The sequence below is a fragment of the Triticum aestivum genome, chromosome 7D, assembly GCF_018294505.1.
Source record: "Triticum aestivum cultivar Chinese Spring chromosome 7D, IWGSC CS RefSeq v2.1, whole genome shotgun sequence".
Lineage (NCBI taxonomy): Eukaryota > Viridiplantae > Streptophyta > Magnoliopsida > Poales > Poaceae > Triticum > Triticum aestivum.
Genome location: NC_057814.1, coordinates 624,588,211 through 624,611,853, shown reverse-complemented (window position 1 = coordinate 624,611,853; position 23,643 = coordinate 624,588,211). Strand labels below are relative to the sequence as shown.

Here is a 23,643-nt window from a genome sequence, read left to right as displayed (position 1 = left end):
ACATGACTAGGGCTTTTACTTCCACCGAAGAGGGGTCTGGACCTGTATAATCCTTGTGTCACCTACTTGTGTCTCGAGAGATCAAGCCTCGTTCTACTATCCTCTTACTGTTAATAGCTAGATGGTTCAGATTGACTCATAAATTCTCTTTTTTCTGGTTAACCCATAAATTCTCTTTTTTCTGATTAACCCGTAAATTACCTTTAATCTATAGTATAATACATAGGTGGATCGGATCCCCAACCATGAGATTGTTACTTTATAGCGTATCTCTTCATTCAGAAGTCATCACCTAGACCATTTTCAAGCAAATGTATATACCCTTTCACTCTCGAGCAAAAATAACTAATCTTCATGAAACCATCATCTTCTACACACAATCTAGATAATGCCCACCTCTGTGAGAGAGTTGGCTGGTTGTTGAGCTCCGAGCGACACTTTTCATCTCCAAAAAGCAATAGTTCAAATTCCAGATCTAGGAATTCGTGATGCTGGACATGATGGTCAACTACGTAGACGTGCCATATGTATCACTTCGAGAAAAATGAGTTATACTCCAAAGTGGTACTAGCTTTGGATTTCCAAATTTGTCGCTGATAAGGAATTCTCATTGCTGCCTGTGCTACCACCTTGTTCTTCTTCATCACGAATTTCCATCAACGACACTCCAGTTTTGTGTGCAACTACAAGCCTGCAGATAGATAAAAGAACACATGCTTTTACTAATCTATATTCATAGGAAACGAAAAGGATGTAAATGACCACACTATCTATATAGCTAAGCATGCTACGAAGGGGAAGTAAGAAAATTAATAAGAACTAGAAATATTGATTACCTTCCTGATCCCACCAAACATGCGAGACCCACAACCCATCCACTATCATGAAAGTTATGTATTCTCTTGAGCCTGGAAAATATGAAACACTCAGTAATTTACCATTATAGAGGCTAACCGGCATGTGTGTGTGCGCGCGCGTGCATGCGTGCAATGTCATGTAGAGGTGCCATGTTCTCAAAGTGTGTGTGTGTGTGTGTGTGTGTGTGTGTGTGTGTGTGTGTTTGATAAGGGCATACTCTAGTGGTTACCTGAAATCATTTGAGCTCCACGCATGAACATCACCATCCTTTGTACCTGTAATTAGAACTGGAAGATTGGGATGGGAAACGACCTGAAAAACTGCAGACTCATGTTCAAGTGTATGAACGCACTCCTTCTTGTCCATGTCCCATATCTGATATGGAAAATAAAAAAGAAACAAGGCACACAAGGATGTTAGAAATGTTAGAAATACTGCTGACCATCACATGTACGTTACTTAATGTACTTTCCAACATGATAGCCGACCTTGGCAGTCGCATCCCAAGAGCCACTAATCAAATACTGCTGACCATCACGCGTGAAGAAATCCAGGAAGTTCACTACATGCCTATGCCCAAACAAAGTATACTTGGATTTGGGAGAATCAATACTCCAAACCTGAACACCAACCATAAGAGCTTTATTGTAGTATCCCGCCTTCATCATTGAATCAAACATTGCTTAGCAAAGAAATAAGAGAGAGAAGAAAAACCTTTATTGTAGTATCATGCGAAGCACTTGCAAAACTGTTGGTGTCCTCCGGGTTAAATTTCAGGGCCATGATAGCAGCCGAGTGCTCTTCAAATGTCTGTATGCAATTCAGGTCCCAAAGCTTTATTTCCGTAGCACATCCTGACAGCACATACGGCTGGGTTGGATGAACGGCTAATGTACACCAAACGTCTGCACGACCCAGAGCTCTGAAACTCGTGACTTTTCGCATTTCCTTTTCGTAGTGGTACACATGGACGACACAGTCAGATGACACTGCCACAAACCATCCCTTTCGTGCAATGAACTTAACATCCGTAACTGCAGTGAGAACTATCATCTTATTAGCATATCAGTGTACATATGGTGAAAGAAACTTATGTCGACAAACAAGTCAGAGAGCTTGCCAGGTTCTGCTGAGACCTTAGTCAAACCGGCCACTTTCTGCCAGTAAACACAACTGACTAAATTGTTAGTCCAATGTAAGCAAATATGACCTAAATACACACTCAATAACTGCTGAAATACTGCCATGAGAAAACAGTGGGTAAAAACATTTGCCATCTACCATCACCAAACACAGGCTTTTCCTGGTATTTGGCAATCAAAAGAAACTGCATATGCTCTTATGAATAAAATCAAAATTGCTTGGGCTGCGAGCATCTTTTTTGTACAGAGGGCACGAGGTAATAAATTTCTTTCTTTGTCTTAAATAGTAACTACCAAAGCAATACAGTAACTTGCCTGTGTGTCATAGTTCCATGTCTTAACATTCCCAAGTGAGGTACCCACTATAATGCTGTATGATAAGAAGGTATTAAATGCAGGATAATCGCAACTAGTGCATTCACTTGAAAAAGAGGTTTAGGCCTCCCTTGGTTCATAGGAATATTGTAGGAATTGCAAAGGATAGAAACTTTGTAGGAAAAATTCCTTTGGAGCCCTTTGGTTTGTAGGAATGGATTCATACTCCTATGTACTCCCTCCGTCCGGTGAAGTGTGTGCATTTGGGTTTAAAATTTGTCCACAAAAGAGTGCACTTCTATCTTCCCAATGCACTTTAAATTAAGAAAAAATGTTTCTCTCTTATCACACGGTAATCAAGACCAATAACATTCTACGCATGGTCTCCTCAATTTCTACATGCACTTAGCTCATTGGGGCTTAGGTAATTAAAGAGGAGAGAGATGGTGGCTTGCACCTTTCCAATGCATTTTTTACTCCACTCCATAATTTGTCCTAAAATTTCTATATGTACACTTTTCACCGGACGAAGGGAGTAGGATAGGAATCAATCCTTCACATTTCAAAGGAAAAAAAACATTGGCCAAGACTCAATGGAAAAATTCCTATCCTATGCATCAAATAACATCTCTTTATCTATAGGATTTGAGATGCATGTCATCTCACTTCCTATGATTTTCATATTCCTATACTATTCCTATCTTATGAACCAAAGGAGGCCATAATATTCAAATGCCCATATTATTCTATGCACTTACAACGGCTCTTTCTGATGTGCATCTATGCAATAGATTTTCCCAGCTGTATCATCTATGATCTGACAAAGCAAAATTCATGTGAGCATTTGAGAAACCACCCCGAAGATGGAGGATCTGGGAAGAGAGGAAAATGAATACCCCAAAACCAATACCTGTATTAAAGGTGGCATTGTCTGCTGCGTTGTTAGTGCATCAAAGAAGAAAAACAAAAGGAAGCATCAGTACAATTCACTAAAGCATCAGTACAAGAAAATCAAAATATAAGTCACAAGACCACAAAATTACGTTTCTATGTATATTGTAAACTATATTTTCTGTTCGTAATTTTACATTATAAAAAGTATTTTTTTACGATCAATATATATTTTCTTACATTCTCGTTTGACTACCGACATCAGGAAAAATTACGATAAGTAAAATATGGTGCAGTGATAAAAATAGAGGGGGTGAACAATAACTATTCTTCACCCTGGGTGATGAATAGCCCGACCCTACAAATATAAGGGGACTACTGTGATTATATGGACGTATCAAAATAACTAAAAAAAGAATTGATCTAGAAGTATATTAATTTGGCATTCCAACTACAATCAAAGATCATTTGCACCGACCACTAATTAGATAGACAAAGTTGTGTAAGTTAATATTCTTAGAATGATGCACCTCATTGGCATCAAGAACCACATCCAAATGCACCTCATCAACCATGGTGTCCGCCTCTTTAATGAGCTTGTTTGTAGTTATATCCTCAATTGCAAGGCCATCAATCATCACTTTGGTCCACACAGTAGATTCATTGGCACGATCTGTGAGGGCATTGCCCTGTGGTTGCAATGTTATTCCAACATTACACTTGGATCGTGGTGTGATAATGCCTTTGTGTGGCTGTGTGCAGTATGCAAGGGGTCTTACACCCCTGGTAACCAATACTAGTTCACATATCCCAACTGAAAAAAAATACTCAAAATATCGGACCCCGAAAGCCATAGTTTCCCTTTCTGAAATTTGTCTTCATTACTTTTCTGACATTGTTTGCTCTTACTTGCACCATTATTCATTACACACAGGTTTCACTTGTATCGGCTGATAATTAACTAGACAAAGCATTGCACAAAGTTTTATTTCTTAGATTAGCGATCCTAGTGGTTGTATCACGTGTTGATGCACACAGACACAATTGGTGAGACATATCAACAAACAAAATTATGACTTGTGATTTGTCAGCAAGAGTTAAATTTATTCCTATTGATTTAATACTTCTTGAAAAAGGAAAGAAGTGTAAGCTAATCTAATCTACATATAATAGGACTACTGGCTATATTGTGGTATTAAAATAATTGAAGAATCAATTTGATCGAGATGTTTATTAATTCGGCTCTCTAACTACAATGAATGATCATGTGTGCTCAATGCTAACTAAATGCAAAGCTTTGCAAGTTAGTATTCTTAGACAACTCACCTCACTAATTTTGTCACTTGCTTCTTGTGGCCCACTTACATCAAAAACCACATCTAAATTCACCTCATCAACCACATTGACTGTCTCTTTGATGAACATGCTTTTAGTAATATCCTCAAATGCAATACCATCATTCACTTTGGTGCTCCACACAACAAACTCATTGGCACGCTGCATATCTATTGGCACATTGCCTTGTGCCTGCAGTGTTATTTCAATGTTACACTTGGACCGTGGTGGCATAATGTCTTTCTGTGGTTGTGTGTTGTATGACTTGGGGCTCATATTTTGGACATTGAAGGCAATGTAAGAGTCTGTCTCATTGGTTAGCTGAATCTCGCATGACATCTGTTTGTTAAGGGCAAAAGGGAAATGTAGTTTGAGTGGCTCAATTCCAAGCATATCATCCTCCTCTAGGCAAGAGCTTATCTGCAAGAAAAGTGCAGGACATATATGTATTCAGTACGATAAAGATACATGGCCAGGGACATTCAAGACTTTACCTTCCCAGATGTATATTCGTTGGCATTGTTGATTTCCTCGTTTAAAACTTCCATGTGGCTGATATCATTTATTATATCCCATATAAAGGGCCGCTTGGATGGTTCACGTTCTTGGCAGAGTAACCCAATTTCGATGCATTTTGCTACTTGTTGGTAGACCAATGGTGTTTCCTTTCCTGATTTTTTCCATCTGTGTCTCCATCTCCTAAGTACCTGTCATCCCACAAAATATGGCATAAATAGAATAAATCAAAGAGTTTTAAAAAATAACCTCAAAAGTGATGGGACATGATGACTCGTACCACAAAACCCTTGTATGCGTCTCTCTCCTCTACACATAGTTAGATGCAGGTGCTAGATGCCTAGGGTCGATGCAAAAAAGTCTATCATCAAGCACGTAAGCTCCTAATATCTTTTCCCAAATTGAGCATCACATGTGTTCTTTTTGCTTCAAGAGAGATGAAAAAGGCTTGATACATAAAAAAGTCATAGAGATAAATGTGGATGACCATATAGATGGATTTTCTCCTCGCATGCACGTAGTGAAGGTGTGGGTACTAATTCGTTCTTCTGGATATTGTTGATTTTATATATAACCTACTTTCGTGTTTAATCCAAACTATGTTTTTAATATTATGCAAACTACTTTGTTTATAGGAATTACGTGAATATATCTGGTGCAAATATGGTTGTATATATGTAGCCTTTTGATGCAGGTGCAAATATGGTTGAATATATCTCGTTGTATATATGTACTTGAACAATCTTTTGATAGTAGGATAAAATTGGCTTTATGCAAAATAAAATTTAGAGCTTTCCATTTTAGCCATATCCTTGCATATAGATGATAGGTCTCATTTGGGTGTCACTTGTCGGTCCACTCAATATACTAACCTGCATGACTGCAACTTATCATGTCAAGGATTTTATATGACGAGTAATGGATGCGACGTAGGGTTACGATGTCCATACTCAACTTTGTCAGTCGCGTTGATGGGACTCCATAGTTTTATTTGTTATTTTTTGCTGTGCGAACTAGTCTGTGGGCTATGAGGTAATAAACACTCTGGATTTACATTATATTCTTAGATGTGATTTTTTTGTGGTATTTTATCAAGTACTATTTGTGCTAGCTACTAAGATTCAGTTTAGATAGTAGCATAGTGACCACAGAGATTCAGATACTACCATATCTGGGTCGTTACACATTCTCCCAAAAATATAGCAACCAAGGAAAACACATATTGGACGCTTGGTCATTTTATTTACTTCAAGCCCGCACGCTTGGGCACTCGTTTACTCAAACCCTTAAGAATTCAAGAAGAAGAATCTATTACTTGAACTAACACTACTACACCGACATACAAAAATACTATTAACACTACTAGACTAACATATAAAAACCATAGAGATGCGGGTGACCACCGAGATGGACTTGGGGTGGTGGAGGAGGCGCCGCACAAGGTAGTTGAGGGGGAAATGGCTTCTAGCGCTCATAGTCAGGGCGAATCCCTAGCCAGGACACACACATGTGTGTAGAGGGCAAAGAGGACGTTGGAGCCGACATCGAGGTTGATGGTTTATGCCGTGCAATCGAATCATCTCACCAATAAAGCCAGACAGAGGAAGTTGAAGCCCTCTAAATAGGGGGTACATCAATGAAACGGTTCTTTCGAGAAGAGGCCTTAGGCAAAATCTCACTTACAGTAGCCCCCCTCCCCCCCGCCAGGGGACTACATCCTTGCTCGTGATGAGCCCCTTGTAGGCTAGGAGGCCAAGGCCTTCTTCAGTGTATGTGGACGTTGGAAATGGTCTTCTTGACATGGAAAGCTTGTCATTGCAGGACCAAGTGTCATTGGGCGCCCCATGTCATGCCCATTTACAAGTCAGCGGCAAGATGAAGAATTAACCGTGATGCCTTGGTCTATTTCCCGCATCGAAGCTCCGTGTGGTTACATCCATCAATACCCTATTCATGCCCGAATCCTCAAGGTTTTACAAAGAGATTGTAAGAGGTGGGGTGCGTGAAACTAGGAATAAATACACACGGTGTGAACAAGATCTTTCAGAGATGTCATATGGGTCGTGTCATCACCATTTTGACTGGATAGGATGGAGTTTGCTTCAACCATATGCGAGATTATCACAATAACAAAACAAATTTATAGGAAAGTGTGCAATGCATGCATATCTTCATCTATCAATGAACAAAAGATGATAGTCCATATCCTTCTGGTTTATCTTCTAGGAGATGGGAATTCTGAGAGGGAAAGCGAGTTTTTACTTAGAGCACATCTTAAGGAAAAAACTCGTAAAACCAAGACAAGATACCCGAAAATCCGAAGCAAATTACTCAGTAAGTTCTAGGGACGACCTTCTCAGAAGCTTGGTCAGAGAAGTTCTGACCTACTTGACAATACTCATGTTCAACACCATTCTGAGTATTGTTGGGGGCATGTCGACGAAGATACCATTATTCATATGAATAACATATTTTTTGTAAAAGACACGATGACCTGACTGCATTTGAGTACATGTTTTCCTAAAAGACCCTCTTAGGCTAAGCAACAAAGGGACTCAGATGCGGATAAGGAAGAAATCACATGGAATATAGATGGTTAGCCAATTAAGGGATATAGGTAGGATCTCGGTGGCAAGTCTGTTTGATCCAAATTTTAAGAAAAGACAAGAATGCATATAAGAAGCCCGAGGCCATGCAAGAGGACAACCACAATTGAAGTTATGAACATCTGTCAAGCTCTAGCAGATCTAGTGTTTTAGCCATCCGTCCACATACATCCTTGCAATCACCCCCAAAAGATACAGGATCTTCAAGGTAGGACGTAGAACTTTTACCCACCTTGGGGGCCTAAACCTACGTAGATCTGTCTCTCGTGTCATCATTCTCATCAGTGCATCGCCGACGGGATCTTGTGTCAACCCTAGTTCCTCAATTTTGACTTGACTATGTAGATACGACTGACCCAAATCATGCACTAATACCGGTGCCACATGGCTTAAATATAAATGTTTCTAGCCATCATATGAAGCTACCATGTGTTGGCACCGATTTAAAACGGTGGAACGGGTGATATGGAACTCAATATGGCGAGCTGCTAAAGCGTTTACGTTCCGGTGCTGTGCTTGTTTTCGAGTAAGACCATCATGTTGCTTATATTTTCATTCTAAATATGTTCTTATACTAGATAATCCATCCAACACCGTACTATGCAAATTAAGTAGGATTATTAAGAAAATGGTAACCAATATGCAAGGTAGAAAGTTAGGATATTTCTACAAAAAAGATTGTCTGCATGGCGAGATAGAACCCTCTTACAGTGTTGCTATTATTGAGGATCTCCTTTCCTCCCGTCACTAGCTCAATGATTATTTTGCCCAAACTGTACATGTCTGATTTGAATGACATTTTCCCTTCAGATATGTACTCTGGAGCACAATATCCTCTGCAAAAAAAGGTCGGCATTTCAATGTATTACAGCATCAGAAAATGTGAAAGAAGATGCCGAGAAATTATGATGTTTTGATGCATAGCTTACAGTGATCCGAGACGGTCTTCACTCATGGTTTTTGACTTTTCATCAAGTCTTGATAAACCGAAATCTGTGATTTTCGGCACCATATCATTATCTAGTAGTATATTGCCAGGTTTCAAATCCATATGATATATGTGCTTCTCCGTGTGCAGATGATGCAAACCTTCACAGATTCCTCTAATTATTCCATAGCGTGTATTCCATTCCAGTCCTCTTAATTCATCTACATAATGCAAAAAGTAACAGTGAGCCATAAAAGTTTCCATCATTTGATTTGTGCATGTGCTAAATTGCATTATGAATGTATATATCACATCTTGATCCTGGAAAATAAAGATAAGTTAGTAAAAATAAGAGCTTGTTGCAAGAATGACGTACCAGTAACATACTTTTGTAGACTTCCATTGCTGATATACTCAAAACAGAGTAGTCTTTCTCTTACCTCAGCATAAATATGTCGTTTTGATCCTGCAATTTGTATGGCTATCTGATCTGTGCTAGCACAGAAGCCAAGAAAGCGTACGACATTTTTATGTTTAATGTTCAACAGGCTGTCGACTTCTCGATAAAATAAAGTCTCATTGATTGAATGACTGTTCCTTATCCTTTTAACAGCAACGTTCCCATTACGAACCACTCCCTGTTTAACTTCTCTTGTGAGCATTCAAAAAGTGTTTAGCTGAATTTGAAGGTACTGTGCAAGAAAGATAATACAGAAGTTTGGGATGCAGCAACCGACGGAAGCCCCTTTTTCCCTGAGAGCACACCTAGGGGCTGTTTGGTTCCCAGCCACAGTTTGCCAAGCCAACATTTGGTAGCCACAGTTTAATTGGCATGTGTTTGATTTTTGCCACACTTTATTGCCCCTATGGCCCACTTGTCATAGAGACAATTTTTTTGCCAACTTTTGCCAAAGTTTAGCGTCCAATTTCTCAGCCACACTTGTGTGGCTTGCCATACTTGTGTGGCTAGCCACACTTTGGCTTGGCCACACTAGTCTCCAACCAAACAGACCCCTAATGTTACAGTACAATTGCACCACCACACATGCACATATATGCTAGGAAAAAGGTTTGTAGCTCCATGACAACCTTAAGGCGGTTCCATTTTCCAAATTAATGTTGGATACTATGTTCGATCCTAGGACAGAATTCCGTAATATACGACACAAAGAATATACCTGGTTGTCTGACTTCAATATATACCAGATACTGCTAGAATCAAGTAGCATCTTGCAGACGAATGTAACATCTATATATGGTATTTACTAGTTGGCAACACCGATTATTAACATAGTTTTGCTAACTCGGGGACTGCTCAAGCCAACATAAAATTCCAAGTGCGATCTCTAGATATCATATGCCTGATTTATGGTTAAAAAGCAATTTACCTTATAAACAGTTGCAAATCCACCGTGACCGATTTCTCGATCATCTGAGAAATTTTCTGTGATATCCTTCAAAAGTGCAAGTGATAGATTTGTCGGCTTCTCTCTTCCATCAAGTATACGCTCCAGGACCTCATGATCCATGTACGATGTATCTGATGTGCAATCAGTTTGACAGTATGCAGTATCAACATTAGAAAAAGAGGTTTGTTCCAGATCAGCGCTATTTAAGGCAGCATATGGTAATTTTAGAACAATTGTCTATAGTAAATCGTTCGTGCACCGACCAATATTTAAGGCAACTGTACCTTTTGTGATCTTCAACGAAATAAGGAAACGCAAATGTGCAGTGCAATAGTGGGCGCCTGAGTTTATGCTTTACATATTTATGCATTTGAAGAAATCCATTCAAGTTTATTTGTGTGCATCGTGTTAAAGCCTATGCACCCACAATCAAGGGCCGAGGCAGGTCCTGGGCAAAATCCTGTAGAAAGCCCTAGTGCAAGGCCCAAAACTCTCTACCAAAGACTTATTATTGGCGGTTTCTGACCTTTGATGTCCTCACGATGGAATCAAGTTAGTTGTGGAGATTTTACTTGTTCCACTAAGCCGGCCACAACAATTAATTCCAAATGCAGCTAATGTATGCATTCCTTTGAGATAAGACGATTAATTGCATCTTCCTTTTTTTTCTTTACATCTTAAGTATTACTCCCTCTATCTCATATTAACTTTCGCTCAAACGGAGTTAATCCTTCGAGCTTGTGGATGAATAATACGCCTTCCTCCATTCTATCCCTTATTGAACAATATATCCTTATTTGATATCAAATAAAAACTGCCATGATGGCACTCCCTCAAAAAAAAAAAACTTTCTAAATTTTAATCACAAAGTTTGTGCCTCTCCTTACCATGTTCTTCACAAAGCCAGCAATGGAAGATCCGGTTGCCGGTAAAACAGAGGCGGTCACGGTGTTGTTGCTCTCTAAGATCCACATCTTGCTATATATGCCGAACCACTCAAGTGGACTAAGACGGTGTTAGCTGATGGAAGTTGGTTGAGAAGATGATCCCTTGTTTGGTGTTGATCATAGAGTAGTAGGTACGCTCTTTTATTTTGTTTTGCTTTGTTATGTTGAACTTCTCTAAGGCTGGTAATCCCCTCAGACAGTCTGGCAGGTTCGACACATGTTTTCTCAGCTTTGCAAGTTCGTGACCAATGTGCACATTTGTGCAAGTTCATAGATTTTTTTGCTCTTGAGGAGCCTACCCTTTTGAGATAAGAAAACTAATCACATTCTCCCCTCTTTACATCTTAAAGTATTAGCTTTCTAGTAGTTTGGGTTTTAATTGCAAGGTTTGTGCCTCTCCATGTTCTTCACATGGAGAGGAGGTCAGGGTGTCGTTGCTCTCTAAGATCCAGAAACTGATATGCCCTAGGGCATCGCCGATCCCCTAAATTCTAAAGGAGTAAACGGCCGAGTAACGAGCAGATATGCTCCTTAAAAAATGGCCGTTCCTAGCCGACCCCCTAAATTTAACGGAGTAAAAATTTATTTGGCTTAAGCATTTCATGAAACACTTGCTATGCAGCAAGCAGCGATGATGGCGACCACACCATCAACGTCGGAGAGCATGTCGGACACGCATGTCGCAGTAGGTCACGTGCCCGGTCACCATTGTCGGTGCTGCCGATCACCGCCGTGTCTAGCCTTCGGTTACCCGTGTGGCCGCGGCGGGTTCGGCGTCCTGTACCACTGCGTGATCGCGGACGGATCGGTGGTGCTGCTATGGGCGCAGCAGAGGAGCGTGATCCTCGACGTGGCGAGGGGCTGGAGTACATGCACTACGGCATGAAGCCGGGATCTACCACTACGAAGATCTACATGCACTACGGCGTGAAGCGAGGGGGCTGGAGTACATACACTACATGCACAACGGCGTGGAGTGCATGCGCGTGGCGGACTTCGGGCTGGCACGCCGGAGCCGGGACGGGCAGTCGCACCTGACGACGCGCTGGAGGTGATGAACGGCCGGCCCGGATGGTGCTGGTCACGGACTGGGCGGGGACGCTCGTCGCCGGCCGGACGAGGGAGGTGCCGGTGGAGGCTCTGCTTCGGGAGAAAGAGTGCCGGGCGACCGTGGCGGCCATGGAAAGGTTCGTGCTCGTCGGCCTGCCGGTCGCAGACGAGAAGGTATCCACCAGCATGCGTCGGCGCCTGCGCCTACGCCAGACGAGGGAAAGGGCTGTAAGGTCGCCGACGAGGTTGCCGGCGAGGCCCAAAGCCACCGTCGAGGGAGTGCTTGACAAGGGGGCTTCACACGAGTCGCCAGGCGGCCACGCACGCGAAGGAAGTCACGGAGGAGTATTTTTATGAGTCGGGGAGGCCGTGGAGTAAAATTTTACCCCCTCTAACGATTATAAGGGATCGGCTAAGTGTTGGCTAGAGGATAAAAAAATGTTTTTACTCCTCTAAAGCTTTTTAGCGTATCGCCAGAGATGCTCTTATAAAGTTACAAATCAGGTGGACCAAGAGGATGTTGGTTGGTTGATGTCCGTTGAGCTGAAAAGATGCTCTCTTATTTGGTGTTGATCATGTACGTACGTTTGGTTCTATGAGGCCTTAGTATGATAACTTCTCGACTGTTTACAACAAAAAGTTTTACCGACTCCAGCGAGAGAGGGGCGATGACGGCGGCACGCCTTCAGCTCGCTTCTATGCTTGTAGTCGTCGCTATGTAGTCTACATATCTGGATGTAATTTTCATTGTTTCTGGTTTCAGTTGTATTGTCATGATTGAAGATGAATAGATTGATTTTTTTAAAGTACTACGTACGCCCCTTTCTTTTGTTCATTTTATTATGTTCAACTTTTCTAGAGCTTATCCCCGAAGACATCCTAGCTTTCTATAACACTAGATGGAACAAACTTCTCTATGTACATTTTTTTTGCGGGAGTTCTCTATGCGCAATATGTAATACATATCTGCTTCATAATTAAGAAGCTACTTAACAAAGTTGTGTTTTTTTTTCAGATCTGAAGTGTCAAGATAGAATTTAAAAGAACATATATATACAAACTGTATTAATCGACACGAAAAATATTTGACAAGTAAAGGGCTGGAGTACTAACCTGGAGGCTCAATAATCAGCCAGGATGGGGCTAGCTACTAAAGAAACATCCAAGAAGAGGGGAATAGCAAGATGAGACATGATCCACCTACCAGCAGCTAGTTGGGTTTATAGAAAGAGCCATTAAGTGCGGGCGATACAAGTTGGGTGACTAAGTCCAAGTTTGGATGTAATTAAATGGACTAAAAGACTTACCGTTATAGAAAGTTAAGGTCCTTTTAGCAAGTGCATGATGCATCATTCTTATCACAATTGTTACTTTTTGTAACATTTGTCAGTGCAAGTGCATGATGCAGTCTAGAAACTAGTACGTGAGCGCTAAGATTTGCCAAATTCTAGCTTTCTATAACACTGGTCATTCTAACTTTCTATAACAACGGTAAATTATTGATCTAGGACACACGTGAGCCATTTAAAACAGAAAGAAGGGAGTACCTTTGATCGAGATCAAATCGAGTTGGCGACTTCTTTTATGCCTCGACTCCCTCCTCAATCGTTGATTAAGAAAAAATGCACCACCTTGTTCAGGTTTATTAGTCTTCGTCGTATTTTAGGTCAAATTTTGACCATAAATTTAAGTCATATGCTAAAAAATATTGTTGGGTTCATATTTAAAATTAGTTTCCAAAGTACTATCTTTTGTTACATATAAATCATATTTTCCAAGTTAAATCTATTGACCCCAAATACGAAAAGGCTCTACTTGGCCACTATGCTAGTTAATAAATTATTTATTCCTAGTGCAAAGGTCATGGCATTGGGTGGAGGTGGAAGAAGACATCAATGAAGGATGATCGCAGCACCAATTAATAAATTATGGATTCCTAGTGCGATCATGACATTGGGTGGAGGTGGAACGGTCATAGAAATATCCTTGCAGTCAATGTAGGTCACTCTTTTCTTATTGGACCGGACTAACTGGTGATCGTTCCAATTATAGGGACAAATACAAATGACCCGTTTTCTACCCGGTCGCTATCCTATGTCCCGCGCATGCGCATGCCCCCTGATTTTCTCCCTTCTTCCGAAAGCCGCATGTGCCAACACTAAATCACCGGTGTTCTTCATCGTATTCCTTTCTAGTCACAAAAGAGATATAAAAAAGAAATGAACTGCTGGAAGGAGGACTTGAACCCAAGTCTATTGAATAGCTACTAGCCAAATAACCAACTCAACCACCTTTACTTGTTGTCCACCATACATGAAAAAAGGGTATTTGGCCCCTTCTTCTTCCTATCATGTCAGCAAAAAAGTTAATTTTTGCTTTGATAACTCTGGCATGAGCAGCATGATAACTATGGCATGAGCATCCTAGTAACTTTAACATGAGCCTCCTGATACCTATAACATGAGAAAACCGATAACTATAGCATGAGAGGACCGGTAACTTTACACATAGGTTATTGGGGCATGTTTTAATCACTTTTACCCCGGTGGAAGTTACGACAATGTTTTAACATAAGTTATCAGATTTGTGGTGCTTAGATTACCATGTAATTTATGTATAAGTTAATGGGGATATATTTCAATTAAAAAAATCGGGTCAAAGGTATCGTGGTGTTTATATGCAAGTTATCAAATCTATGGTGCGTAAATTACCATACCAGTTACACATGAGTTAGCGGGGTATGTTCAACCCCCCCGAGGAAGTTTCCACGGTGTTATGTAAGTTGCCATGTTTCCAGTCCATAAATTAGCATCCTATTTACACAGAAGGTACCGGAGGTATGTTTCAACAAAACATTTCCTTGGGTCGAAGTTACTGTGGTGTTTATACATAAGTTATTAGGTCTATAGCGCGTAATTACCATAATGTTTACACATAAGTTACCAGGGATATGTTTCAAAAAAAATTATTTCCCCAGATTAGAGTTACCACGTTGTTTACACGTAAGTTATCCGGTCCGTGGTACATAAATTAGCATGTTATTTATGCAGAAGTTACAATGGTATGTTTCAACCTCTTTTTTTCAGGTGAAAATTATCATGTCATCTATACATAAATTATCAGGTCCATGGTGCATAAATCACCATGTGAGTATATAGAAGTTACTTGGGGTATGTGTCAATAACTCCTCAAGGTCAAAGTTAATATGGTGTTTGTACGTATGTTATCAAGTCTGTGGTGCGTAAATTACCATCTTTTACACAGAGAATTACCGGGTATATTTGAAACAGTGTTTGGAATTAATATTCATGCACTATAAGAAGAGGCGAATGGTCAAATAGTGCTTTTATCTTTCAACTAGAAGAACCAAACAGGGGGAGTTGGCAAATTGGCTAAGAGATTAGTGTTGAAGTTTTGAGTTTAATTCTCGGCTTCAGCGTGAATTTTTTGCCTACAAAACTGCAAACATACTCTGCGTCAACATCAAGTATGAAAACTGCTTTCGTGAAGGGAAAAATAATCATAGTTAATGCTTACCTGCCCGTGCCCACACACCAATTAGGATTCCCATTAAGAGGGTAAATTAGGATCACACAAAATCATGATCCCAAAAGCGATAGGTAAATGATTGTGATGGGACGACCAACCGACACTCGGCCGGTCACTCTCGCTCGCACGCGTGCGATGTGGGGGACATGTGTTGCTATCTCCCTTGACCTTATCCCTTCGCTGGAAATTAGGATTCCCACTAAGAGCACAAGGATCACACAAAATCATAATCCCATTTAAAGCGCTAGGTAAATGATTGTGATGGGATGACCAGCCGAGCACTCGGTCGGTCGCTCTCACTTGCACGCATGCGATGTGGGCCACAAGTGTCGCTATCTCCCCTTGACCTTATCCCTTCGCTGGTTGTGATGCTCTCCTCCACTTCTTTTCTTCTTCCTCCATCCACACATCTCCTTCTCTATCTCTATCTCTATACCCTCTCAACGAGGAAGTTGTTGCCTTGCGCGCCACTGCTGCAAGCTGTTGTCCCTCGTGCGTGCCCCCAGTTCAACATCATTGTGCCCAATCCCCCTCCTCTGATGCAAGGTGTTGCTCTCGCCACATGTTGCCATTGCTACAAACGAGGGAGTCCATGGACGACGAGCTGCTCCCCCTCTGCGATCTCGACGCGATGAAGCACGCACACCCCTGCGGATGCAACACCATTTTTTCAAGGCGGCGTGCTCCTGCTATGGCTTTGTTTTTTATTTAGCCGGTTGCAGCCTTTTGATTTGTCGATTCCAGCTTTTTATTTCAGCCATCACAGCAATTTCATCAAGCATCACCAACTTTTGATTCACCAATTTTTTTGCTGATAGTAGCATTTTGCGTCGCAGGTTCCAACTTTTGATTTCGCCGGTCGCATCAATCCCCTTTTTGGTAGTAGCATCTTTTTGATTCGCCAATTATAGCATTTTATTTTGGCAATAGTAACTTTTTACCGGAGGATGTGGGATCAATAATGAATTTTTGCTACAACCGGAGACGCATGTTGCCATCACGACTGTAAGCACATGCCCGCGGAGTTGCAGCTAGCGGTGCTATATACTAGATCGGCAACGGTGTGTGCTTCAACGACGGGAGATTGTGACCAGCTGCGAGCGGTTCCTCGAGGGTGAGCTTTGTCTACATGAGCTCCGTCGAGCGATATCACTGGAGGTCCTGTGAGAGGTATCTACCAGTCCGGTAAGGGGGCGTTGCCGGCCATGAAGCACAGCGGCAGTGATTTGGCGTGCGAATCGCTCGTGGACTGTGTGGGGATGAGAAACAGACAATTATTTTGCGTCGACATTTTTTCCTGCTGCGATGCATCCTAATCTAATGGTTGTTACGGGTTGAATCGGAGGGCTCACACACGGTCGGCCAAAAATTGGGCTGGGGTACCGACGGCTAGTGCCGCTCAAAGCGCTAGGGAGAGTGTGTCCACATACCCTCGTAGACCGAAACCGGAAGCGTTAGGTTAACGCGGTTGATGTAGTCGAACGTCTTCAGGATCCAACCGATCCAAGTATCGAACGTACGGCACCTGCATGTTCAGCACACGTTCAGCTCGATGACGTCCCTCGAACTCTTGATCCAGTAGATGGTCGAGGGAGAGTTCCGTCAACATGACGGCGTGGTGACGGTGTTGATGATGTGATCCGTGCAGGGCTTCGCCTAAGCACTACGACGCTATGACCGGAGGAGTAAACTGTGGATGGGGGCACCGCACACGGCTAAGAGAATTCTTGGTGTGCCTTTGGGGTCCCCCCCGCCCTCGTATATAAAGGAGAGGGGGAGGAGGCCGGCGGGCCAGGAGGAGGCGCGCCAAGGGGGGGAGTCCTACTAGGACTCCACTCCTAGTAGGTTTCACCCCCTTCCTTCCAACGGAGAGGGGAAAGGGGAAACAGGGGAGAAGGAGAAGGAAAGGGGGGGGGCGTGCCCACACCCCTTGTCCAATTTGGATTGGGCAAGGGGGAGGCGTGCGCCACCTCCCGTGGCCTGCATCCTCTTCTCCACCATGGCCCATGAGGCCCATTAACTTTCACGGGGGGTTCCGGTAACCTCCCGGTACTCCGAAAAATCCCCGATCTTCTTCAGAACCATTCCAGTGTCCGTATATAACCTTCCAATATATCAATCTTTACCTCTCGACTATTTTGAGTCTCCTCGTCATCTCCGTGATCTCATCCGGGACTCCGAACAAACTTCGGTCACCAAAACACACAACTCATGATACAAATCGTCATCGAACGTTAAGCGTGCGGACCCTACGGGTTCAAGAACTATGTAGACATGACCGAGACACATCTCCGGTCAATAACCAATAGCGGAACATGGATGCTCATATTGGCTCCTACATATTCTATGAAGATCTTTATCGGTCAAACCGCATAACAACATACGTCATTCCCTTTGTCATCGGTATGTTACTTGCCCGAGATTCGATCGTCGGTATCCTCATACCTAGTTTAATCTCGTTACCGGCAAGTCTCTTTACTCGTTCCGTAATGCATCATCCCGTAACTAACTTATTAGTCACATTGCTTGCAAGGCCTATAGTGATGTGCATTACCGAGAGGGCCCAGAGATACCTCTCCGATACACGGAGTGACAAATCCTAATCTTGATCTATGCCAACCCAACAAGCACCTTCAGAGACACCTGTAGAACATCTTTATAATCACCCAGTTACGTTGTGACGTTTGATAGCACACAAGGTGTTCCTCTGGTATTCGGAGTTGCATAATCTCATAGTCAGAGGAACATGTATAAGTCATGAAGAAAGCAATAGCAATAAAACTACACGATCATTATGCTAAGCTAACGGATGGGTCTTGTCCATCACATCATTCTCTAATGATGTGATCCCTGATACGTCTCCAACGCATCTATAATTTTTGATTGTTACATGCTATATTATATTCTGTTTTGGATGTTTAATGGGCTTTATTATACACTTTTATATTATTTTTGGGACTAACCTATTAACCGGAGGCCCAGCCCAGATTGCTGTTTTTTTGCCTATTTCAGTGCTTCGTAGAAAAGGAATACCAAAAGGAGTCCAAACGGAATGAAACCTTCGGGAACGTGATCCAGAGGACTTGGAGTCTACGCAAAGCAATCAACATGGAGAGCACGAGGCAGGGGGGCACGCCTACCCCCCCTCCCCCAGGCGCGCCCTCCACCCTCATGGGGCCCATGTTGCTCCTCCGACGTACTTCTTCCTCCTATATATACCTACGTACCCCCAAACGACCAGATACGGAGCCAAAACCCTATTTCCACCGCCGCAACCTTCTGTACCCATGAGATCCCATCTTGGGGCCTTCTCTGGCGCTCCGCCGGAGGGGGCATTGATCACGGAGGGCTTCTACATCAACACCATAGCCTCTCCAATGATGTGTGAGTAGTTTACTAGTGCTATCACTATTACCGTTACTAGTGCTGTTGCTACTACTATCAAAACTATCAAACTACTGTGCTACTGATAACTTTGCTGCAGATAATTAATCTCCAGGTGTGGTTGAATTGACAACTCAGCTGCTAATACTTACAAATATTCTTTCGCTCACCTTGTGTCGAATCTATAAATTTGGGTTGAATACTCTACCCTTAAAAACTATTGCGATCCCCTATACTTGTGGGTTATCAAGACCTTTTTCTGGCGCCGTTGCCGGGGAGCATAGCTATATTTTTTGAGTCACTTGGGATTATTATCAATTTGTCACTATGAAGAATCTGAAGGATGCTAAGACTAAGATCTATCCCTCTAAGACGAGGAGAGGTAAGGAACTGCCATCTAGGTCTACTTTAGATTCACCTTCTGTTATAAGTAAACTTGCAACACCACCACATGTCATTAATCCTGATATGTCGCAAGTTATTGATGATGCTACTTCTGCTATGAATGATACTTATGATGATGCTAGTACCTTGCTTGATGATGATGATGTGACACTAGGTGAATTTCTTGATGAACAAATTGCTAGAGTAAGACAACATGATGTTGTTGAATCTGATGATGAGCTTGAAACTGAAAAACTTGAAACACCTACTAGAACTAGCCCTCCTAGATATGAATAGCCAAAAGTACCGGAACGTTATGTTATGAATGAGGAGACAACTAGAGATATTCTTGCTTGTAAGGATAGAGATGATCTAGAGAAATTATTATGCAAGTATAAAGAAAAATCTCTGAATGCTAGAATGTAATATGATCCTAAGTTTGCTACTTCACCTATCTTTATTAATGATAAGGATTATGAATTCTCTGTCGACCCAGAGTTAATTACTTTGGTTGAATCTGATCCCTTCCATGGTTATGAAACTGAAACTGTTGTGGCACATCTTAGTAAGTTGAATGACATAGCCACCCTTTTTACTCATGATGAGAAAACTTGCTATTACTATATTCTCAAATTATTTCCGTTCTCATTAAAGGGTGATGCTAAAGCTTGGTACAATACTGTTGCTCCTGGTTGTGTGCGTAGTCCCCAGGATATGATTTATTACTTCTCTGAAAAATATTTCCCTGCTCATAAGAAACAAGCTGCCTTACAGGAAATATTTAACTTTGTGCAATTTAAAGAAGAGAGTCTCCCACAAACTTGTGGGAGGATTTGCTAATTGCTTAATGCTTTGCCTGATCATCCTCTTAAGAAAAATGAAATACTTGATATCTTCTATAATGGACTAACCGATGCTTCTAGGGATTTCCTAGATAGTTGTGCTGGTTGTGTTTTCAGGGAGCGAACTATTGGGAAGCTGAAGAATTATTGAATAACATATTGAAAAATTATGATGATTGGACTCTTCCTGAACCACCGCTTAAACCCACTCCGAAGAAGAGGGGTATATTATACCTCAGTCCTGAAGATATGTAAGAGGCAAAGAAATCTATGAATGAAAAAGGTATTAAAGCTGAGGATGTTAAAAATTTACCTCCTATTGAAGAAATACATGGGCTTAATACACCACCGCCACCTAAGGTAGTAGAGGTAAATTCTCTAATGAAATTCAATGATAATGACAATCCACACAATATGCACCCTAGCCAATGCCTTTATGAGTTTGAAAATTACATTAGAAAACAAGATCACTTCAATGCAAATGTTATGAAACAACTGAAATACAATTCTGATATGATTGCTCGCTTGAGTGATTTGTTATTTAGAATCTCAAATGATGTTAGAGGTGTGGGGAAGCATGCTTCTATGGTTCAAACTCAGTTAGAACAAGTTGCTAAATCTCAAAGAGAGTTGCTTGATGAAATGAATAATAATATGAATGATCATGTTGTTAGAGTAATGACTAGAGGAGGTAGGATGACTCAGGAACCAGTTTATCCCGAGGGACACCCAAAAAGATTGAACAAGACTCTCAAAGAGGTAACACTGATGAACGTAGTCCTTCTAAAAAGAAAAAGAAGAAGAAGAAGAAAAATGATAGGCCTTAGCATGCTTCTAGTGAACCTGAAGTAGAAAAACCTCCTGACAATGATAATGAAATTTTTATCTCTGATGCTGGAACTCAATCTGGTAGTGAACACTTACCTTCTAATAATGAAAAAGATAATGATTAGGTTCATGAAGACACTCAACCAGATAGTAAAGAACCAGACAATGATGTTGATAACCCACAACTCAAGAATAAAAGATATGATAAAAGATAATTTGTTGCTAGAAAACACGGTAAAGAAAGAGAACCGTGGGTTCAAAAACCTATGTCCTTTCCACCTAAGTCAACTAAAAAGAAAGATGATGAGGAATTTGAACGCTTTGTTGAAATGCTGAGGCCAGTCTTTTTGCGTACTCGCTTGAATGATATCTTAAAAATGCCTCCTTATGCAAAGTATATGAAAGACATCATCACCAATAAAAGAAAAATACCAGAAGCTGAAATCTCCACTATGCTTGCTAATTATACTTTCAAAGACGGAGTACCTAAAAAACTTGGAGATCCGGGAATGCCAACTATACCTTGCTCCATCAAAAGAAATTATGTGAAAACTGCTTTATGTGATTTGGGAGCCGGTGTTAGTGTTATGCCTTTCTCTTTATATAAAAGACTTGATTTGAATAAACTCACACCTACTGAAATATCTTTGCAAATGGCTGATAAGTCAACTGCCATACCTATCGGTATTTGTGAGGATGTGCCCGTTGTTGTTGCTAATGTTACTATTTTGACTGACTTTGTTATACTTGAGATGCCCGAGGGTGACAGCATGTCTATTATCCTTGGTAGACCCTTCTTGAATACTGCAGGGGCTGTTATTGATTGCAATAAAAGCAAGGTCACTTTTCATATCAATGGTAATGAGCATACAGTGCACTTCCGAAGAAACAATTCCAAGTGAATGGTATTAATGTTATTGAAAAATCTCCGACAATCACTATTGGATGTTTTCAACTACCTCTACCTACTGTTAAAAAGAAATATGAGATGCTTATTGTTGGGGACATTTATATCCTCGTTGAGGTAACTTAGTGATTTACGAAAGTTCTTCGATTTAATGCTAATCGAAAGTGGTTGTTAATAAGACTTGATCAACCTTATTAATGGATCATTTTTGAGAGGTATGAAGTTGATGAATTTAGTAAGCACTACCTTCTGTCCCTACTTTTTGTTTTTTGTTTTTGTTAGTTAAATAAAATAAAATGCCATGTTTTGTCTATTTTCTGAATTTCCCGTGCAATAAAAAATGACCCAAAAATAAAAGTTCTTAGAATGCTCTAAAATTTTAATACGATTTTTTTCCCGATTATTTAAGAATTTTTGGTGCAAATAACATCAGAGGGAGGTGCACCAGGTGGGCACAACCCACCTGGGCGCGCCAGGACCCCCAGGCGCGCTCTGGTGGGTTGTGGTCCCCACGTGCCCTCCTCACTTATTCCTTCACACCACTTCGCGCTCTTGGAGTTCTAAGTAGTTTGAATGCTTGCTATGGCCTCTAGGCATCCCTATGAGTAGTTTCTATCAATCTTGTAAAGTTTTGTTGAGAAAAATTTGTGGCCTAAAAAATTCATAATTTTGTTTTTAGGAAAAAATGAGTATCTTTAGGAAGTTTGCTTCCAAGAAGAGCTCCAAGGGAGTTATTGGGGAGTCGTCTGACAGTGGTCTCCATACCCGGAGATTGGCGGAAGTACGTCCGTGCGAATGGCTGCATACCCCGTTCATGGAAGGGGCTGGAATCCTTCAAGAGTTTGCACAATATGCTGCTAATGCCGGCCTCACCGACTTCATCGCAGCTGAATGTGAGCAGTATCATCTCCTCACAAACACCTTTGTTCAAAGTTTTACTTTCCTTCCTAGGAATAATCCTCCTGAGGTGCAGTTTAATTTATATGCCGAACCCCATCAGACACCGCTTACTGTGTTCTATGAAATATGCTTGCTTCCTTCTGATGGAGGTTTAGTAGAGCCTAGGCCTAAGGAGTTTGAGGGTTTTTATCGTACTTTGACAGTGTGTGATGAGAGAGGGGTGTCGAGTATCACCGCCCCTGGCTTGCATTTTCCCGTTGTTCATTATTTTACTCTTTTTCATTGCAAAATGCTTGCTTGCCAGAGAGAAGGTGGGTGCACTCAGTGCCCTAGACCTTGTTGTTTTACGTCATGCACTTGAGGGCGATAGCTTGGGAGCTATTGTGGCACGTCGCCTTCACATTAATAAATCCAAGGGAAAAATACACGGTGGTATTTACGCTACTCGTTTGGCGGCTCACTTTAATGTTGAGATACACTTGCATGATTATCCTTTGCCCATGGTTTACCTAGATCGCGCGGCCATGGAACACCACCAATTTATTGCTACTGATTACCCTAACATCCCTATTCCGTATAACCTGGTTTTCAGTGTGAGAACTCGTGATATTATTCTATTGCCTGCACCTGCTTTGTTTGATCCTATTGCCAGGGGTGGATACAGGATTATGCCTGCGAACATCATAGCCTACTGTAACAACCAGGCTGCAGCAGAGGAGGAGCCTCAGCAGTGGGACCTGCCCGCTCCTCAGCCGTTCGATATGGGACCCCATGGTTTCTTCGACTACTGACTGATTACCAAGTTAGGCCAAAAGCCTAAGCTTGGGGGAGTACGTATTACCACCGACATTA

The 23,643-nt window shown here is 41.5% G+C and overlaps 1 protein-coding gene across 2 annotated transcripts; it reads right to left on the bottom strand.

Moving 5' to 3' along the window:
* Window positions 1–246: 246 nt before the first annotated feature.
* LOC123168143 (cysteine-rich receptor-like protein kinase 7) lies at window positions 247–10,128 on the bottom strand. 2 transcript variants are annotated; one of them, XM_044586015.1, is made up of 13 exons: window positions 9,980–10,128; window positions 8,968–9,229; window positions 8,593–8,812; window positions 8,373–8,499; window positions 5,036–5,248; window positions 4,533–4,961; window positions 3,226–3,249; window positions 3,074–3,132; window positions 1,573–2,370; window positions 1,347–1,478; window positions 1,088–1,233; window positions 837–908; window positions 247–691 (listed from the first exon to the last, which is right to left on the bottom strand). In XM_044586015.1, exons 1-9 carry the CDS (start codon window positions 10,118–10,120, stop codon window positions 2,280–2,282), a joined length of 1,566 nt encoding a protein of 521 aa, XP_044441950.1. In that variant the 5' UTR covers window positions 10,121–10,128; the 3' UTR covers window positions 247–691; window positions 837–908; window positions 1,088–1,233; window positions 1,347–1,478; window positions 1,573–2,279. The 2 variants fall into 2 exon arrangements, with proteins under 2 accessions (XP_044441950.1, XP_044441951.1); XM_044586016.1 differs by having other exon boundaries at window positions 3,226–3,246.
* Window positions 10,129–23,643: the final 13,515 nt, after the last annotated feature.